Here is a 20,840-nt window from a genome sequence, read left to right on the forward strand (position 1 = left end):
GAAATTTTCTTTTTTTTTTTTTGTTTTTTTTTTGTTTTTTTTTTTTTAATTTTTATTTATTTATGATAGGCACACAGTGAGAGAGAGAGAGAGAGGCAGAGACACAGGCAGAGGGAGAAGCAGGCTCCATGCACCGGGAGCCCGATGTGGGATTCGATCCCGGGTCTCCAGGATCGCGCCCTGGGCCAAAGGCAGGCGCCAAACCGCTGCGCCACCCAGGGATCCCTGGTTGAAATTTTCTTAACAAAACACAGGTATTCCTAGAATCTAAAGCTTGTTATATGGAGGGAATTGTTAGATTATCAATAATGACATTTATTGATACTGCATTGCTGGTTCTTGATGAATCTTTGAAGCACACTGTGCTTCTCTGTGCAGACGTAATGTACTTACTGTTAAACATCATGGCGCCATCAGCATTACACTACACCCTTATGCCAATTTTGAAGACTACCTTTAACCACTTACAAGTTATGTATATCATGTGTGAAGAGATATAAAATGTAACATATGGGAACTGTAGCTTTATGCATTTTCATAATGCTTTCTTTTGCATTTGATGTCAAAATGCTTTTATCACAATAAGTACAACCTGATCAATTAAATATACGCATGCTGGGACAAGAGATGCAAACATCCAAAAGAGAATGCACAGAGAATGAGCAGCAAACACAGCTATTCAGGTAGACTGCAACTGTTCAAAATGAAATTTGGGTGGAATTCCATGCTACACATAGCTAGCCTAATGATCAGGGCAAATGTTGATAAGGGTTTAATTTTGCTTCTATCAGAAAGAGGACATCTTTCTAGAGAGCCGTTTTATCCTTCAGTATCATGGGACAACATTCTCTGACCTCAAAAATACTTTATGTAAGAGTTGGGTGTTTTTCAAGTCTCTCAATTATTAATTCTCACCAAACTGCAAAGCCCTTAGTTGAGATGTTGAGATAAGCTGACAGTAACTCTTTACCAGTCTTTTATCCAGAATATATATAAGTCCAAGGAAAGAATAAGAGATGGAAATAGTTTTTAAATGATAAGCCCATCAGAGCTGTTAATTTGCCAAAGCAATACCTTGCTTCTTCACAGCAGAAGAAAACATAAATCAGGTCTTTTTTTTTTTTTTTAATAAATCAGGTCTTAATCTTGAGGATTATAAATGCACAGCCAGGAAGGATTTATGACACAAATTACTCAACAAATCCACAAGAGTCAGCCCTTTGAGCAAGGACAGTAAAGTAAAAGGAAACAATTACCCCCACTCCACCACGTGTGACTCATAATCCCAGTACTCTCGGGGTCTGTGCGTATTAACATCTGTGTAAACTCTGGCCCTGCTTGGCACGGGTCCCGACATGTCAGACAGGTTGGCGAACGAAGGTGGACTTGATGTTTGGAGATCTGGTGGTCACGGTGTTCAGAAGCAGTTGGGGGTAAGACTTTGTTTCAGACCTGTTTTCTTTAAACTGCAAACACAAAATGCATAAAGGCCATGGAATTATTTTTAAAAACATATGGGAAGAAAAAAATTATAACAACGGCTTCAAATATACCTCTGGCTCTTCTACCTGTTAACCAATAAGTAGATCCCAACTGTGTTAACCACAATGTTTCCTATAACTTGGAAAGAAAATAATAATAAAAAACCCAAGAAACATACTTAAAATTAAACTAGCTCTAATCCTATTCTGCAAAGTAGCTTGTTACCTCCTTATCTAAAGTCTGGATGTTTTTTATAAGATTGCCTGGAAAGGAAAAATGGCATCAAGGATAGACTCAACATTACTACCATTTATACAATCCACAGAAATTACTGGCAAGAAAAGCTTTCTATATAACTCAAGTAGCAAGGTTTAAAGGCTCCAGAATAGTGGCAAAGCCGGGGGTACAAATAATTGAACGGATTCTTACGGTTGATGAAAGCAGGAAGGGAATAAAGACATGTTCTCTCATATATCAAAGTTTAATATTTTTTATACTGATCTAAATCATTTGGAGAACCTTGTACAATAATCAGCAGGTCCTTAATTACCATTTGAAAGACACAATTTCATTATATTTAAAAACAAATAATTTCCTCTTGATTTAATACAGGAGCAAGCTTAATAAAAACTGGTAGAAGACAGTAATACATTTGCCTGAACTAATATGAAATTTGACACAGAAGGGAAAGTGTTGAAATTTTAGAAACATGCTTTCTACCAAATTGGTAAACTAAGTCTATCTAATAGGTAAACTGTGATGTCTTCCCAGACCATTCCAGTCTCTTTATCCCCTTTCAGCGATTCCTACAGCATTTGCTGATTCCCTTTACTCTGCATTTAATTAAAGTTTTACTGAGTCTCAAGGAAGCCTGGGTGGCTCTGTGGTTGAGCATCTGCCTTTGGCTCAGGCATGGTCCTGGAGTCCTGGGACTGAGTCCCACGTTGGGCTCCCCTTGAGGAGCCTGCTTCTCTGCCTATTATGCCTTTCTCTCTCTCTCTCTCTCTCATGAATAAATAAATAAAATCTTAAAAAAAAAAAAAGTATTGAGTCTCCAGATTTCCTAACCTGAAAACAAATCACCTATTCAGTTTTCTGGCCCAGACTGTGTAACCTCAACTTAATTATAAGGAAACATTGGACAAACAGAAAACGAGGATGCTTCAATAAAAAAGGGGGGTATACATTGAACTCAAAAATGTCAATATTATAAAACATAAAAGGAAAGTTAGAAGAGACGGGACTATACATATTGTCCTATACCTAGACTGTATCCCGCACTGGAGTGGGTTAAATGATACAAAAAAATCATACTATCAAAACCTACTACCCCATGGCAGATAGCCTCTTCTCTCCTGCCTGCCATTCCCTTGCAGTGTATCCAATAAATTTTTATCTCTTTAGGGGTGTCTGGGTGGCTCAGTGGGTTAAGAGTCTGCCTTCATTCAGCTCAGGTCATGATCTCAGGGTCCTGAGATTGAGCCCCAGGTTGGGATCCCTGCTCTGCTCCTCCCTCTCCCCCTGCCCCCACCCCCCAATGCATGTGCACACGTTGTGTCTCTGAAATGAAATCTTTAAAAACAAAAACCTATCCCCTTTAAAAAACAAAAAACCCAAAAACCAAAGCAAAAAAACCAAACACACAAAACTATCAGATGAAATGACAAAACATTTAGATGGTAGATTAGATGTACAAAAGTGTACATTCACCTGATAAAACAAATGGGGTAAAAATATAAAACGTCACAATAGGTAGGGGCACTTGGGTGACTTAGCTGGTTAAGTGTCTGCTCAGGTCATAATCTCAGGAGTCCTGGAATCAAGCCCCATATTGGGATCCCTGCTTAGTGGGGAGGGAGTTTGCTTCTCCCTCCCCCAGCTCCTGCTCTCTCAAATTAATGAAATCTTAGGAAAAAAATACAATAGGTGAATCTGAGCAAAGGGGATGCAGAAGTTCTTTGTACCACTCTTATTTTTTCAAAACATGCTATTTATAAAAAGTGTAGTAATACATAAAATTTACCAATTTAACCATATTTTCTTTAAATAAATACAAAATAGGGACACCTGAGCGGCTCAGAGGTTGAGCATCTGCCTTCAGCTCAGAGTGTGATCCCAGGGTCTGGGATCCGGTCCTGCATTGGGCTCCCTGTGAGGAGCCTGCTTCTCCCTCTGCCTATGTCTCTGCCTCTCTCTCTGTCTCTCTCATGAGTAAATAAAATCTTTATAAATAAATACATACATACATACAAAAATAATAGGAACTATAGCTAACTCCCCACCTTGGAGGGCCAAATCATGGGTGGACGTGACATTACAAAACAAGACTTCATTTTTTTAAAAAAGATTTTTATTTATTCATCACACACACAAACACACACACACACACACACACGCACACGCACAGGCAGAGACACAGGCACAGGGAGAAGCAGGCTCCATGCAGGGAGCCCAACGTGGGACTCGATCCCGGGTCTCCAGGATCACACCCTGGGTTGAAGGTGGTGCTAAACTGCTGAGGCACCCGGGCTGCCCAAGACTTCATTTTTTCCTGGAAATCACCTGAGTCACACGGAAAACATTCCCCAACTCCCATTTACTAGTTCATGTACCTATCAGTCGTATCATCCAGTGTTCCTATGCTTTCTTAAGGCCTTGGCATTCTCTGTGAAGAGCAGAGCAAGACTATTCACTAATGAAACTCCTGAGATTTCCAACTATTTGTGACTGACCCTTGCAGTTTTGTGCCTCATCAGCTGGGACCTAATTTATGAACTGGTGGACAATGATTCTCCATTGGGAAGACTACTAGCGGTTTTGCAGCACCCAAAGAGGTGCTTCACTTTACTATCATGCATACCAAATAATGTGTTTATAGGAAGAGTTGTTCATATGAATTTCAAATGGTTGGCCTTCATTAATAACTATACCAGGAGAAGAAATTTGAGAGTTCTTGAACTGTACCTCAGTAGCCTCAGATAAATACAATGGTGCAAAGAAGGATGGGGGAGAGTGATAGGCTGGGGATAAAGGAGGGATGTCAAAGGAGGAAAGGTAAGTCATCAAAGGTAAACATTATTTTATTCAGAAAGAGTATTTCACTTACCACCTCTGTAAATGTGTACAGCCTGACATGAAAGAAAAGGATGGCCTAAATTTCTCAATAATTGGTTGGTTCTTTCATATATTCCTTCCTTTGTCCATCTCTTAAATATATGAACATCTATAAAAATGAACTATGACAGACCTTGGGAATAAAAGTCAGAACAAAGGTGAGACAAACATGCCTTTAAGGTTTTATCTGCAAGACTAAGGATAATGGATACTCACTGAGGAGTTTTAAGCAGAAAAGTGACCCATATGTACATTTTGAAAAGTTCACTTTGGCTGGGTGTGGGACAAGCAGAGGAACAGATTTAGGGAGAAAGAAAGCTGTTAACAGTAGCTTATGCAAGAGCAATGATGAAAGCTTGACCTATGGTGCTAGCAATGGAGAGCAGTGCACAAATCTGAGGAAGAAAATTTATGGTATAAAATCAATAGCTCTGGGTAGACTGGATAATGGGGTTAGAAGTGGGAGGTGACTTTCAGATTTCTGGCTAGAGATGTTTTTAAAAATGTATTTTAGAGAGAGAGAACATGAAAAAGGTGGGGTGGAGGAGTAGAGGGAGGAGAGAAGCAGACTCCCTGCTGAGGGCAGGGCCTGATCCAGGGCTCAATCCCACAACTCTGAGATCATGACTTAGGCCAAAATCAAGAGTCAAAACACTTAAGCCATGGAACCACGCAGGTGCCTCTAGAAAGACTTTTTGATACCATTCATGGAGACAGAAAACATTCTGGAAGAGAGCTCACAGGTCAGGTTTTGGATTTATACTAAAATAGATGAGATATTAAAAAGGATACTGAATAAGCAACCAGATATTGTTAAGTCTGGAGCTAAAAGAGTCTCTCAGCTTTAAATATCTAACCCTCCCAGCAATTCTATGAGGCAGACATTTCTATCCCTTATCTACAAGTAAGAAAACAGCCTAAAGGGCAGCTCCGGTGGCTCAGCAGTTTAGCGCTGCCTTCAGCCCAGGGCATGATCCTGGAGACCTGGGATTGAGTCCCACGTTGGGCTCCCTGCATGGAGCCTGCTTCTCCCTCTGCCTGTGTCTTTGCCTCTCTCTCTCTGTCTCTCATGAGTAAATAAATAAAATCTTAAAAAAAAAAAGAAAACAGCCTAAATAAGTTCAGTAGTTAGGGCAATGAATATCCAGGAGAGATTTGGGATTCAAAGCCAAGGTGGCTGGCCTAAAAATTCAAGTCCTTTCATTCCTATAGAACTTACTACTTTGAATTTCATATAGTATAGTCTTCAAATCTTAATTTCCTTATTAGACACTTAGCTCTCTGAGGTCAAGATTCAGGTCTGATATGCCTTTTGACTTTACAGTTCAAGGCTCTACATCTTATAAAATGTTCACTAAATATTACTTAATGATTAAATCAAGATTGGCTTATTTTCAAAAAATGAAATGAACTTGAAGTCTGCCTCCAAAAGCTAAATTGTGTCCATCTGGTATGCTAGGGGAATGGGAAGACCAACTCAAGGGCTCTGGAGTAGCTGTTCCCTTGGCATACGTGTTCTCTCCTAGAATTATAGCTTCCTCTGTTAAATAACAGGGCCACACTTAATATTTGTCTTTTTCTCCCCACAAGAATTAAAACAGAATACTGGAGAAACTTAATTTTAGCAATTTTTACACACAGCTTGTTTAGAAGCTGGGGCAGGGATGCCTGGGTGGCTCAGCAGTTGAGTGTCGGCCTTCAGCTCAGGGCGTGATCCCCGAGTTCCGGGATCAAGTCCCACATTGGGCTCCCTGCATAGAGCCTGCTTCTCCCTCTGCCTAGGTCTCTGCCTCTCTCTCTGTGTGTCTCTCTCATGAATAAATAAATAAAATCTTTAAAAAATAAAATAGAAGCTGGGGCAAGTGTCTGAGTCCTAAATATCCTGAAGGTCAATTCTCCTATCTAGTGTACACAATACAAGCATATCATGAGAAAATCTGACTTATGGAAAAATATGAACTTTCCCAATAATTTCCATTTTAAATGATCTAACTTCATCCTTACTGTTCTCATGTACTTGCATAAAATGAGGTGTAACTTTATTGGTTAATGATTTCATAGGACTACTTCTACCTAAAAAGCCTTCAGTCTGTCTCTGAAGACATGGCTATATTTTGTTTCTTTAATGCTTAGCCTAACAGAAGCCAATTAATCAACTGAAAAGTTTTCTTGTTAACAAAATTTTCCCAAAAAAACAAAACAAAACAAAATTTTCCCTACTAAAGTCAGACCACACCTACAATCAAAGCCATATGGCTCTGCTCTGTTTGTCCTATTCTTTAATAAAATACAAGGAAATGAAAAATCCATCTAATCATAAGGTTAGGGATGCCTGGGTGGCTCAGTGGTTGAGCCTCTCTCTGCTTTTGGCTCAGAGCATGATCCAGGGGTCACTGAATCAAGTCCCACATCGAGCTCCCAGCAGGGAGCCTGCTTCTGTCTCAGCCTCTCACTCCCTCTGTGTCTCTCATGAATAAATAAATAAAATCTTAAAAAATATATACACAACAATAAGGTTAAAATGTGTATTACCAAAATCATATCTGCTAAAATATGTTTATCTGCCAAAATGTTTATCAATATAAATGGAATACAGAAATAATAAATTGCAATAAAAACTCCTCTTGCCCTCCTCAACGAATCCATCTTTCCCTCTAATCTCTTCTACTCCCTATTTGTTTTTCGACCTGGCAACTGAATAGAAAATTAGAGGTTTAGTAAATGGTCCAATACCAGAAAACTGCATGTCTGATTAATCATTTATGCCAATGTATTTTTTTTTTAATGTTTCAGTAACACTTCATTTACAAAATCAGGTTACATGCTGGATTTGGGCCAGTGAACTATATAGACTGTGCCAAAGTGTGTTTATATAGATGAATTCCCTAGTGGAACTGGAGAAGATTATTCTGGAATTTTAAATTTAAAAAGTTAAGTCTGCTTTTAAATGTTTTTTTTTTTTTTAAATGATAGTCAGAGAGAGAGAGAGAGAGAGAGAGAGAGAGAGGCAGAGAGAGAAGCAGGCTCCATGCACCGGGAGCCCGACGTGGGACCCGGGTCTCCAGGATCGCGCCCTGGGCCAAAGGCAGGCGCTAAACCACTGCGCCACCCAGGGATCCCTGCTTTTAAATGTTAATACAATTTTATTAGTTCTTTTAACTCTAATGTTTATTAGAGTCTCCATCTTAAACACACACACACACTCCTATCCCTAGATCAACCATAGTGAATGAACAAGCTCTCACAATCATCCAGACAGAGGAAAGAAAGATTTCTATGTAAAGAATGAGGAATGTGCTTACTCTGCACTAACCACATGATTTAAGACTGCTTGTTCAGAGGAAAGGCAGTTGTATAAGGAAAATAACACCTTCTCAGCACTGCCGCAGAGAATGAATTCTTCCTAGCAATCAGGCAGCATAAACTGGCAAGAAAAACAGGATTTGTACAATAAACTCAGGGAGAACAGAACTATATACCTGCACCTTATAGAAGCAAAGACAAATTATAGAAATTTGCTCTTTCCCCTTTTTCATTTAAAGATTTTTTTATTTTTAAATAATCTCTATACTCAACATGGGGCTCGACCCCCAAGAGTCACATGCTCCAGAGACTGAGCCAGCCAGGCACCCTACCTTTTCCTCTTTCATAGTGGCATTGCCCAGAAGGCCAAATGAACACAAAAAAGCAGCAGTTAATACTACCTGCATTATTTGTTTCATGTGTTCATAGTTGCCCTTAATTCATCATTCTTCCTTTCAAATCAAGAGCAGAATGTTCACTCAGTAAGCATTTATTAAACAATTACTATGTACCAGGAAATGAGTGCCAATTGCCAGGAAGGGATGCTTTCCTTAGGCCCTGGAGAATAAAGAGAAACCATCTATGCCCTTGACAAAGAAAATAGACCATCACAATATCCAGTGATCAGTGCTTGAAGGAATTAAGTCAGGGTGCTCTGCAGGCACTGAAGGGGATTTAAGTCACCTACCCATTATCATTCATTCAGTAAATATTAATGGAGTACCTGAAACGTTTGGGGAAAGCTGCGGGGGGGGGGGGGGGGGGGGGGGACATTAAGCTTAGTTTTGAAGGATGCATAGGAACTATTCAGATGAAAAACAGTAAAACAAGAAATTGTAAAGCACAAGATTTTAAATAAGAATTGTAAAGACCTGTAACAAACATTATACCCTAAAATAACCAAAGGCTGGCACACCTTTTCATTCCCTGTAAGTACATCAGATCAACAACCCTTTTATAACTGATTTGGAGAATACTAGTACTCTATTCAACAGTTTCCATGTGCCTTAAAAAAAATTAACTCTTAACCATTGCAATTCAGATCTCATCCTCTTCCTTTCTCCACTAATACAATTATGTTCTACCACAGAGGTCACACAGCAAAATGCCTAGAAAGGGCAAAGAGCTAGGGGGTGTAGATCCATGAAATATAACTAGAGAGTCTCAGTTTTCAAAGTAAGAAAAAAAGATTTTTGCAGGTAATTTTCCTGTTTTCAGTAACGGCTGGCTACATTATTTAGGTCAATCTTTCCACTGAGAACAGCTTTAAGAGAATGGACTAACATGCATAACAGTCTCTCTCACACACATACACATTCTCATTTTCTCTCTTAAATAAATAAAACAGATAAACATTTATAGCCTACAGTGAAGAAAAAATGAGAACCCAGAGAAGCAACCAAGTAAGGAAGCCCAAAGGGTCTTTGTTGATCCTTGAAAATTAGCATTTTGTCCTGACAAATCAAAGCACAGGGCTCTCACAATGAGAGGAGTCTAAAAAGGAGACCTTCGTAATAAACTGACTTCAGATGGTTACAACCTTAGATGAAAGTGAATGGGACATGAAAGATCCAGGAAAGAATTATATCCCTATGGAGAGAGTATCATGTATGAAGCTTGTTTTAAGGTGATCCCTGGACCTGCAATGTCCAGATACCTGACATGATTAAGCTCTCTGTGCAAAAAAAAAGTACATTGCTATTATGGGCTTCAAACAATTCCTACAAATAATTTTTCAAATACAATATGCAGCCTGTGATCAAAGATAACGACACTGAAGGAAAAGACTACAAGAGTAAGAACTGGCAGAAAAGTCCTATAGGCCCCTGATCTTATCAAAACACAAACTCAAAACAACCATGCTGAATATGCTTATAGAAATAAGAGATAAGCTTTAGAATATATGCAGGGAACAGGATACTGCAGATTTCAAAAAGTGAAAAGAACTAAAACTCTTTTTTAATTTAAAGATTTTATTTCTTTGGCAAAGAGAGAGAAAGAGCGCACAAGCAGGGGGAGGGGGAAGGGCAGAGGGAGAAGCTCCCACTGAGCAGGGAGCCGGATGTGGGGCTAGATCCCAGGACCTCGGGATCACACTCTGAGCCAAAGTTAAAGGCTCAACCACTGAACCACCCAGGTGTCCCCAAAACAGAACTTTTATTTATTTATTTTTAAATTTTATTTATTTATTCATGAGAGACACAAAGAGAGAGAGGCAGAGACAGGCAGAGGGAGAAGCAGGGAGCCCAATGTGGAACTTCATCCCAGAACCCCGGGGTCACGACCTGAGCCAAAGGCAAATGCTCAAACACTGAGCCACCCAGGCATCCCAAAACAAAACTTTTAAAAAGAAACTGTGAAATGGTTTGATATACTTTTGATCAGGACTACAAGAAAATGAGAAAATGGGACAGAGTAAAGGAAATATTTGAAAGAGGTGTAATAGCTGAAAATTTCCCAGAAGTAATCAGACACAACCACATTCCAGAAGCCAACAAATTCCAAAGATAAAAGAAACCCACAACTAAACATAGAATAATAAACAGCAGGAAACCAAAGCAGAGAATTCAGACTACACTCAAAGAAGCAATATGGGGATCCCTGGGTGGCTCAGCGGTTTGGTGCCTGCCTTTGGCCCAGGATGTGATCCTGGAGTGCCTGGATCGAGGCCCACATCAGGCTCCCTGCATGGAGCCTGCTTCTCCCTCTGCCTGTGTCTCTGCCTCTCTGTCTCTCATGAATAAATAAATAAAATCTTAAAAACGACAACAACAACAACAAAGAAGCAATATGGGAACAGCTGATTTTCCAAAAGCAACAATGAAGCTTGAAAACAGTTTAATACCTGCAGTGTGCTAAGGAAAAAAAATTCTATCAAATTAGAATTCTATATCCAGGAAATACCTCTAAATAAAGAAGATAAAGAACAATAATCTCATTTGGAAGGTTTGTGTTGAAAGAGAAAAGAGAAGGAAAAAAAAGTATGGAAAAGTTCAAGCAAACATTAATTATTAAATTAGATTTTGGGGAATCCCTGGGTGGCTCAACAGTTTAGCTCCCGCCAGGATCAAGTCCTGTGTCAGGCTCCCGGCATGGAGCCTGCTTCTCCTTCCTCCTGTGTCTCTGCCTCTCTCTCTCTCTCTCTCTCTCTCATAAATAAATAAATAAATAAATAAATAAATAAATAAATAAATAAATAAATCTATCTTTAAAAAAAGATAAAAAAATAGATTAGACTTTGGTAAATTATGGCTCCAAGTTATAGTACCTATGATGATATCTCCTTACAGAACAAATATACCATGGATTTCATTTTTTTTAAATATTTTATTTATTTATTCATGAGAGACACAGAGAGAGAGGCAGAGACACAGGGAGAAGCAGGCTCCATGTATGGAGCCCAAGGCGGGACTCGATCCCTGGTCTCCAGGATCACGGCCTGGCCTGAAGGCAGACGCTTAACCACTGTGCCACCCAGGCGTCCCTATGCCATGGATTTCAAAACTAGAAAGGGGGGAAAATGGAATGATAAAAAAGAACCCAAAAAAAGGAGAAAAAGAAAAAACTCCAGAACTGCTAAGGAACAGTGAGAGAAAGGTTTAAGTGAAATATGACTGATTATGTTTAATATAAATGAAATAAATTATCCAGGTAAAGATAAAGACTGTCAGACTAGATTTTTTTAAAAATCCAAAAAATGAATTAGAATAACCAAAACAGTTTTGAAAAAGAAAAATAAAGCTAGCGGAATCACTAATTTTGTTACTTATTACAAAGCTAAAGTTATTAAAGCAGTATGGTATTGGCAAAGGGATAAAACACAGATCAAAAAAACCCCACAGATCAATGGAACAGAACAGGGAATAGACAGAATAAAATGCCTGTACACATCTGGCCTACTGATTTTTGACAATGGTACAAAAGGCAGTTCAATGGAGAAAGGGTAATCTTTTCTGTAAAAAGTTTTGGAACATTTGAACATCCATATGCAAAATCACAGAAGTTCACCCTACACCTCACACACCATAAAAACAATTCATAATGGATGATGGCTCTAAATATAAAATGTAACATTTTTTTTTCCCTAAGATTTTATTTATTTATTCATGAGAGACAGAGAGAGGGGGCAGAGACATAAGCAGGGGGGGGAGAAGCAGACTCCATGCAGAAAGCCCGATGTGGGACTTGATCCCTGGACTCCAGGATCATGCCCTGAGTCAAAGGCAGACGCTCAACCACTGAGCCACCCAGGCATCCCCAAATCTAACATTTTCAAACCTTTAGTAGAAGGAAATCTTGTGATTTGGGACCCTGGAATTAGGATTAGGCAGAGGTTTTAAAACATAATACCAAAAAAATAAAAAAATAAAAAATAAATAAATAAAACATAATGCCAAAAGCACAATCCATAAAAATAAAAATCGATAAACTGGACGTCTTCAACAAGTATTAAAGTAATTCCCTATGAAGAACATTGTTAAGAGAATGAAAAAGTAATCAACAAATAAGGAAAATCACATAATATTTGCAAATCACATAATAAAAAACATACATATATTTAAAGAACTCAACAATAAACTCAACAGGCAAAAGATCTGAACCAATGCTTTGCGAAAGAAGATCTATGGATAAGCCTATGAAAAGATGCACAATATTGCTAGTCAGTAGGGAAAGTCAAATTAAAGTAAAAATGAGGGATGCCTGGGTGGCTCAGTGGTTAAGCGCCTCCCTCTGGCCCAGGGCATGATCCTGGAGTCTCAGGATCGAGTCCCACATCGGGTTCCTGGCATGGAGCCTGCTTCTCCTTCTGCCTGTGCCTCTGCCTCTTTCTGTGTCTCTCATGAATAAATAAATATTTTTAAAAAATAAAATAAAAATGAAATACACTACAGATTCACTAAAATGATTAAAATTAAAAACTAAAAAACTAAGAATACCAAAGCTGGTGAGGATGCAAAGTAATAGAAACTCATTCATTCCTGATTGGAATGCAACAATGGTATATATCTTGGGAAAGTTTGGCTGTTTCTAATAAAGTTAAACATACACTTGCCATACAACCCAGTGTTCCCACTCTTTAGGTATTTATTTAAGTGAACTGAAAACCAATGTTCACACAAAAACCTGTATGTGAATGTTGACAGCAACTTTATTCATAATTGCAAAAAAACTGAACCAACCAAGATGTCCAACAGGTGAATGGATACACAAATGGTAGTACAAGCACATAATGGAAAACAAACTGCTGATTTAAACAAACAACATGGATGAATCTTAATATATTTCTCTAAGTGAAGCAGCCAGATCCAAAAAGCTACATACTGGGGTCCTGGCTGGCTCAGTTGGTATAGCATGCAACTCTTGATCCTGAGGTTTTTTTTTTTTTTTGATCCTGAGGTTTTAAGTTCAAGCTCCTGTTGGATGTAGAGATTACTTAGAAATAAAATCTTTAAAAAATTCAAACAAGCTACATATTGTATATTTCCATTTGTAGAATATTCTAGAAAAGGCAAACCATAGAGACAGAACAGACAGTGATTGCCCCATGGCAATGAAACTGTTCTGTGTAATACTGCAGAGGTGGACTTATTACTCTAAGCATGGTCAAAACCCAAAGAACTGTATATAACAAAGAGTGAATATTACTGAATGCAAATTCCTAGCTCTGTCCACTGAGAGCACCCAGAAACAGTGTCAATGAGTAGCAATGGCAATAACTAGTGCCCAAATCTTGGTTTCTCAATAATTTTCTCCAAAAAAAGGAAGGATAGCTCCTCGGAAAACTGGCTGATTCTAGGAGGCAGAAAAAATACAAGATGGCATGGCAAATCTGGTAGTCAAAGGAACATGGCAACCAATCAGAAAGAACATCAACTGCAAAAGCTGGAACAATTTGAGTAATAACGATGGGATTAGATTGTGACCCTAAAGAGTAAAATAAATATCCATGAATTCACAGTATATAATTAAATTTTGAAAATCTTTCCTACGTTAAGAATTCGAACTCACATATATATGCAGAAAAAACAGAAAATTACCATTAGACTGGAAACAGTAATTGCTGTAGCCAAGATCTACTGACAAATGTCAAACTTGGTGAGTAAAACTTTTAGGAGAAACAGGATTATCCGCATAGCCTTTACAAATCTCCTCCAATCCTCATAAATTACTTGGCTGTTTCTAATAAAGCTTTAACACAGTCCACAAATTATTCGGTATGTCTCCCTTAAGGAGATGGAACTTAACGTTCCTCCCCTTGAAGTTGTGTTGGACTTAGGAAAACCATTCTAATGAGTCAGTATATAAACAGAGAAATAGTAATTCTAGAGTGGAGAAACCTGGCAGACACAACCTAAACATCACTAAAGATGAATTACATTGACATCATATAACCTTGACGCAAGGTGATGAGAAAGACATGCCACTTCTGTGGTATTCTTCTCAAAAATTCATAACCACAATCTAATACTGAGAAAACATCAGTCGAACCTCAGTTGAAGGACATTCTACAATCTCAACAGTCTTCTCCAAAAGTATCTTGAAAATCAAGGAAAGACTGAAAAACTGTCACAGACTGGAGGAGACTAAGGAGTCACGATGATTAAGAGTAATGTGGTATCCTAGATTAGATCTTGGAACAGAAAAGGCAGATAACTGGTAAAATAAAGTCCATTTTAGTGTTTATTTTTTAGTTTTTAAAAAAATTATTTATTGAGAAAAAGTGAGTGAGAGAGAGCACAAGTGGGGAAAGGAACAGAGGGAGAAGGAGAAGCAGACTATCTGCTGAGTAGGGAGCCCAATGTGGGGCTCGATCCCAGGACTCCATGACCATGCCCAGAGCTGAAAGCAGACACTTTACTGACTGAGCGACCCAGGTGCCCTTATTTCTCAGTTTTAATCAAGTGTCATGGTTATGTGAAATTGGTAAAGAGCATTTGAGGACTCTATCTTTACAACTCTTCTGTAAATCTAAAATTATTTCAAAATTAAAAGTAAATACTGATAATACTTGGTGCTAGAAAGGATGTGGAACAACTGAATACCCTCATACATGCTGATGGGAATGCAAAATGGTACAGCTGTTCTGGAAAACAATTTGGCAGTTTCTTATAAAGTTAAAATTACATTTTTCACATGACCCAGCAATCCCACTCAGATATTTACCCTAGATAGCCTATACATATACATTTACAGCAGCTGTATTCATAATCACCAGGGAATGTTAACTAAATGGATAAACTGCATACTCCATCCATACAATGGACTACTATTCAGCAATAAAAAGGAACTAACCACTGATCCAACTTTAGTGAATCTCAAAAGCAATATGCTGTGTAAAAGGCAGTTTCAAAATATTATATAGTTTGATTCCATTTATATAACATTTCTGAAAGATCAAACTATAGTAACAGACCAGAATAGTAGTTACCAGAGAATAGGGGTGGGAGGCTGGATGTGACTATTGAGGGTACCTAAGGGAGGGGTACAATTTCTGTGTCTTGGTTGTTATGGTGATTACCCAAATCTGTGTGTGTTTGTGTGTGTTAAAATCCACTGAACTGTACACACAAAAAGGAACCAACTTTCCTTAATTTTAAAAACAATAAATTTTAAGGGGGAACATATCCTATGCTATCCTAAAGCACAAGAATAAACATAGGGTAACGCAATCAACTTTATGCCAGTAAATTTGACATTCTTAGAGTTGACTTGCCAAAACTAACAAGAAGAAACGAAAACCCTGAGTAGCCCCATAACCAGTTCAATCAGTACTGTAACTGGACATCAGTTTACAATCTCTGTTCTATTAAATGTCTTTCTACTGTACAGCTTAACATTTTTATTATTTTTTAATGGTGTTTCCTTTTTTAATATTTATTTATTTATTTATTATGAGAGAGAGAGAGGGAGAGGGAGAGGTAGAGACACAGGAGGAGGGAGAAGCAGGCTCCATGCTGGGAACCTGACGTGGGACTCGATCCCGGGACTCCAGGATCGCACCCCGGGCCAAAGGCAGGCGCTAAACCACTGAGCCACCCAGGGATCCCCAACTTAACATTTTTAAAGAGTTACAAACTTTTAAAACATTAACCAAATGAGTACTGAACTTGCTTTTTCCTTCTTTTCTGTGATCTTAATTTTATGACCTCCAATAATGCTTGCTAGGGGAAACTCTACTCACCCTTCAAGAATCAGCAACGTTCTACATCCACAATGAAGCCTTTCTATACCTCTCCAAAATGAGCCAGGTGCTAATCTATAGGACCAAAGCACCTCCATATACTCATTATATTACTGTTTTATTTATGCAATTCTCTCTCCTTAATAGATTATAAACTCAAGGACCTAAACCATAGTTTATTTCTCTTGGTATATGGCCCGTATTTATCACAGTGCCTAGCTTGGTGATGTGTTCCATAAATGTTTTACAGACTGAATATTAAGGCAGTAATATATAGTATTTTGGCAAAAATCAACCTTGCTTGCACATGGACATGCTCATGCTCAAAACTAAGAAAAGCAGTTTGGCTGTATGATGGATATTTTTGATCTACAGCTAATTTTAAAGATGCTCTTTGGGGATCCCTGGGTGCTCAGTGGTTTAGCACCTGCCTTTGGCCCAGGGCGTGATCCTGGAGTCCCAGGATCGAGCCCCGTGTTGGGCTCCCAACATGGAGCCTGCTTCTCCCTCTGCCTGTGTCTCTGCCTCTCTCTCTCTCTCTCTCATGAATAAATAAATCTTTTTTAAAAAAAAAGATGCTCTTTGGTCTTCTATGTAAATCATATCTATCACCAACACCAAAAATAGTCATACTATTATTTCCCAATGATATGAAACCAGTCAATATGTGTGAATGATGTTTCTTTGGATCCACAAGATTTTTTTTTTTTTGTAAAATTTTACTTATTTGAGAGCAAGACAGAGAGACAGAGAATGGGGGTGCAGAGAGGCAGAAGCAGACTCCCCATTGAGCAGGGAGCCCAATACAGGGCTCCATCCACGACTGAAGATCATGACCTGAGTTGAAGGCACTTAACCAACTGGGCCACCCAGGTGCTCCTGGAGCCACAAGCTTTCATGGGTCCATGTGACCTACCCATGTGATCAGCACAGTGCCTGACAATCCACAGTAGAGCCATCTCTATAAGGTCACAGAGAGGTGGTGATTTATTATCTAGATTCACAGCCAACTCATTCTGTTCTATAGCAAATAATGTTCCCATTTGGCTTGCACTAATTTTTTTTTCAATTTTAAAAACTGATATAAAATCCACATGACATAAAACTCACCGTTTTAAAGTGCTCAATTCAGTGGTTTTTAGTATATTCACAATGGGCAACCGCCACCACTATCTTATTCCAGAACATTTCTATCACATCAAAAAGAAACCCAGTACTCCATAGCAGTCATTCTTAACACCACCCAACCCAATCTATCTCTATGGATTTGTCTATCCTAGACATTTCATGTAAATGGAATCAAACACACAATGTGACCTTGTCTGGCTTTTCATTTAGTATGTCTTCAAGGTTCAGACATGTTGTAGTTTCTGTCATAGTCGTTCATTCCTTTGTATGTCTAAATCCACTGTTTGCATATACTACATTTTGTTCATTCATCAGTTTATAAGACATTTGGGCTGTTTCCTTTCTTTGGCCACTATGAACAATACTGCTATGAACTTTCATATATAAATTTTTCACACAGTGTTTTTAAAAAGTGTATAGCGGGGATCCCTGGGTGGCTCAGCGGTTTAGCGCCTGCCTTTGGACCAGGGCGCGATCTTGGAGTCCCGGGATCGAATCCCACGTCGGGCTCCCGGCATGAAGCCTGCTTCTCCCTCTGACTGTGTCTCTGTCTCTGACTCTCTCTCTCTCCATGTCTATCATAGATAAATAAATCTTAAAAAAAAAAAAAAGTGAATAGCTATAAGGTGCTGAGTTGCACTGTCAGTTCAGCAGCCAACTCTTGGTTTCAGCTCAGGTTACAATCTCAGGGTTGTGAGATCAAGCCCATGTTGGGCTCCCTGCTCAGCACAGTCTGCTCGTCCCTCTCCCTCTGCCTTTTCCCCAACTCACATGTGCACGTGCACTCTTGCTTTAAAATAAATAAATCTTTAAAAAGAAGTGTAATGCTTCTTAAGCTCTATCAAGCTGAATTACATGTTAAAATTTTTCATTATAAATATTTAAGTTGACTTAGCTGCCAACACTAAAAACAAAAAAAAATTAACTTTCTATTTCTCAAAAGAAGCAAGAAGAAATGGTCAGTAGCTCTGTCAGATACAATAATTCTATATTCCTGCACTGATAAAAATCACTTGGATCAGCTAACCTGTGTTATCCAACAATGGGCTCTAAAACTTATCCAATGGAGATGCCACAGGTAAACTTGGACAACTCTGTATTCTTTTACTTGTCTGACTCCTATAGGTTATTTGGGTTAGCAAAGCCTGCTCTGTACTAGATACATACACAAGACTAGAAAATTAATTCTACATATTTTACAAAGGTAACTGGTGGGAAATATGGGCAAAGAAAATATCCAGCATTATTACATGCAGTGGCAAGCACATTTACGTTCTTAACTTAAAGGCTTAGAATTCTGGTGGCTCAGTTGGTTAAATGTCTGCCTTCGGCTCAGGTCATGATTTCAGTGGTTGAGCATCTGCCTTTGGCTCAGGTTGTGATGCTGGGGTCCAGAGATGGAGTCCCATATCCAGCTCCCTCCAAGGGAGCTTGCTTCTCCCTCTGCCTATGTCTCTGCCTCTGTCTCTCATGAATAAAATCTTAAAAAAAAAAAAAAGTGAATAGCTATAAGGTGCTGAGTTGCACTGTCAGTTCAGCAGCCAACTCTTGGTTTCAGCTCAGGTTACAATCTCAGGGTTGTGAGATCAAGCCCATGTTGGGCTCCACACTCAGTGTGGAGCCTGCTTTACATTCTCCCTCTCTTGCTGCCCCCCCACCGCAGGGCACACTCATGTGCACACTAAAAAGAAAGACAGACAAACAGGTTCAGAGGTTAAATGACCTGCCAAAGATCAAAGAACGACTAAAAGATACAGGCTAGATTTGAATTATAGATTGTTTAGGATTCAAAGCTAAATAGGTTATTTTCAGTAATTCACTATTCCTCTAATTCTATTAACAGTCTACCATAAATATTACAATGAAATGGACTGATTTAAATCTGGAGGCAAGATGGAGGACGGGGAATGTGAGTTTCAACAATCAGGAGTCTTTTTTTTTTTTTTTTGTAAAATTTTACTTATTTGAGAAGCAAGACAGAGAGACAGAGAATGGGGGTGCAGAGAGGCAGAAGCAGACTCCCCATTGAGCAGGGAGCCCAATACAGGGCTCCATCCACGACTGAAGATCATGACCTGAGTTGAAGGCACTTAACCAACTGGCCACCCAGGTGCTCCTGGAGCCACAAGCTTTCATGGGTCATGTGACCTACCCATGTGATCAGCACAGTGCCTCCTCTCTGAGACAACTAGAGTCCTCACATATCGGTCTGGGCCATATCAAAGTAGTGGAGTTTATTTTAAATTGGGGGAAATTACGGTCAAAGTAACAACTGCTCCTTCTTTAACAACCCCACTTCAAATCCAAGATCCAAGTACACATGAATAAGAAAACTACCTATTTTTTTTTTTTTTTTTTTGAATTTTATTCTTCATTCATGACAGACAACAGGAGAGTGAGAGAGGCCCCAGGCATGAGGAGAGAAGCAGGCTCCATGCAGGGAGCCCGAAGTGGGACTCGATCCCGGGTCTCCAGGATCATACCCCGGGCTGAAGGCGGCGCCAAACCGCTAGGCCATCGGGGCTGCTCCGAAAACTACCTATTCAAAGCCAAAAGTGTACGTTTCTTCTAGTCCTGTTAAGGGTCCAAATTTGGAATATAGATATTCACAATAATATGTGATTAACTCACAAAGCTATTGCTTACATAAATCTACAGGATATTTAAGACATTAAAACCCTAACACATTACTGGGCCTCCTGTCTTTACTTCCATTTACAAAATTTACAACATTCTTGTTTTAAAAGGCGATACACTTAAGCTTTTCCATAAAACAAACCAGCCAGTATGAAATAACAAAAAACACTAGCATTTGGGCTCTCTGTGTGAATATCATTTCTCTACCTTTAAGCCAGAAAAGGAATCAAAGTGTCAATGTTACATAAATAACAGCAACACTGGGAGGTCTTCCAATGAAGGAAAGCATTATAAGAAAACCCAAGCAGTATGACTTGAATTAACATAGCTCTACCTCAACCACCTGACAGAATTTGAAGTCCAGTATTGTCTCCAATAATACAGAATATAATAAATCATGGGCAAAGAAGTCTTCACGTATCATTTAGTCACGTAACACAATCAAAATAAATTCACGACCTGAAACTTGTATTTCACTGACCATGACCCTCTAAAATCCAAAGACAGAAAATTTCATTTGAGATCTAAAGTATAATCCAGCATTTATGTATGTAATAACTACTGCTTTCCATTTGAATGCCTCTTATAAACCAGGCATGGAAGAAGATGTAAACTCCCATTTTAGAAATAAATGCAGGGGCACCTGGGTGGCTGAGTCCATTAAGTGTTGGACTCTTGATTTCCACTCAGGTCATGAGATCGAGCCATGCATCCAGCTGCTGGAGATTCTCTTTCCTCCCTCTGCCCAATCACTGCCCCCACACCCACACACTCAAGCGCGCGCTCTCCCTAATAAATAAATCCAAAGGAGGAGGAATAACAAACAGCTCACAGGTGCCTGGGTGACTCAGTTGGGTTAAGCGCCTGAGCCCCATGTTGGGCTCCACACTCAGTGTGGAGCCTGCTTTACATTCTCCCTCTCTTGCTGCCCCCCACCCGCAGGGCACACTCATGTGCACACTAAAAAGAAAGACAGACAAACAGGTTCAGAGGT

The 20,840-nt window shown here is 39.1% G+C and overlaps 1 protein-coding gene across 1 annotated transcript in view; it reads right to left on the bottom strand.

Moving 5' to 3' along the window:
- CSNK2A1 (casein kinase 2 alpha 1) overlaps positions 1-20,840 on the bottom strand; it is a 55,856-nt gene that overhangs the window by 27,879 nt on the left and 7,137 nt on the right. The window contains exon 2 of the mRNA XM_041732666.1: positions 1,257-1,466. Within this exon, the coding sequence (XP_041588600.1) occupies positions 1,257-1,357 (101 nt within the window). The 5' untranslated portion in view covers positions 1,358-1,466. The remainder of the gene's footprint in view (positions 1-1,256; positions 1,467-20,840) is intronic.

The sequence above is a fragment of the Vulpes lagopus genome, chromosome 18 (assembly GCF_018345385.1).
Source record: "Vulpes lagopus strain Blue_001 chromosome 18, ASM1834538v1, whole genome shotgun sequence".
NCBI classification, from domain to species: domain Eukaryota; kingdom Metazoa; phylum Chordata; class Mammalia; order Carnivora; family Canidae; genus Vulpes; species Vulpes lagopus.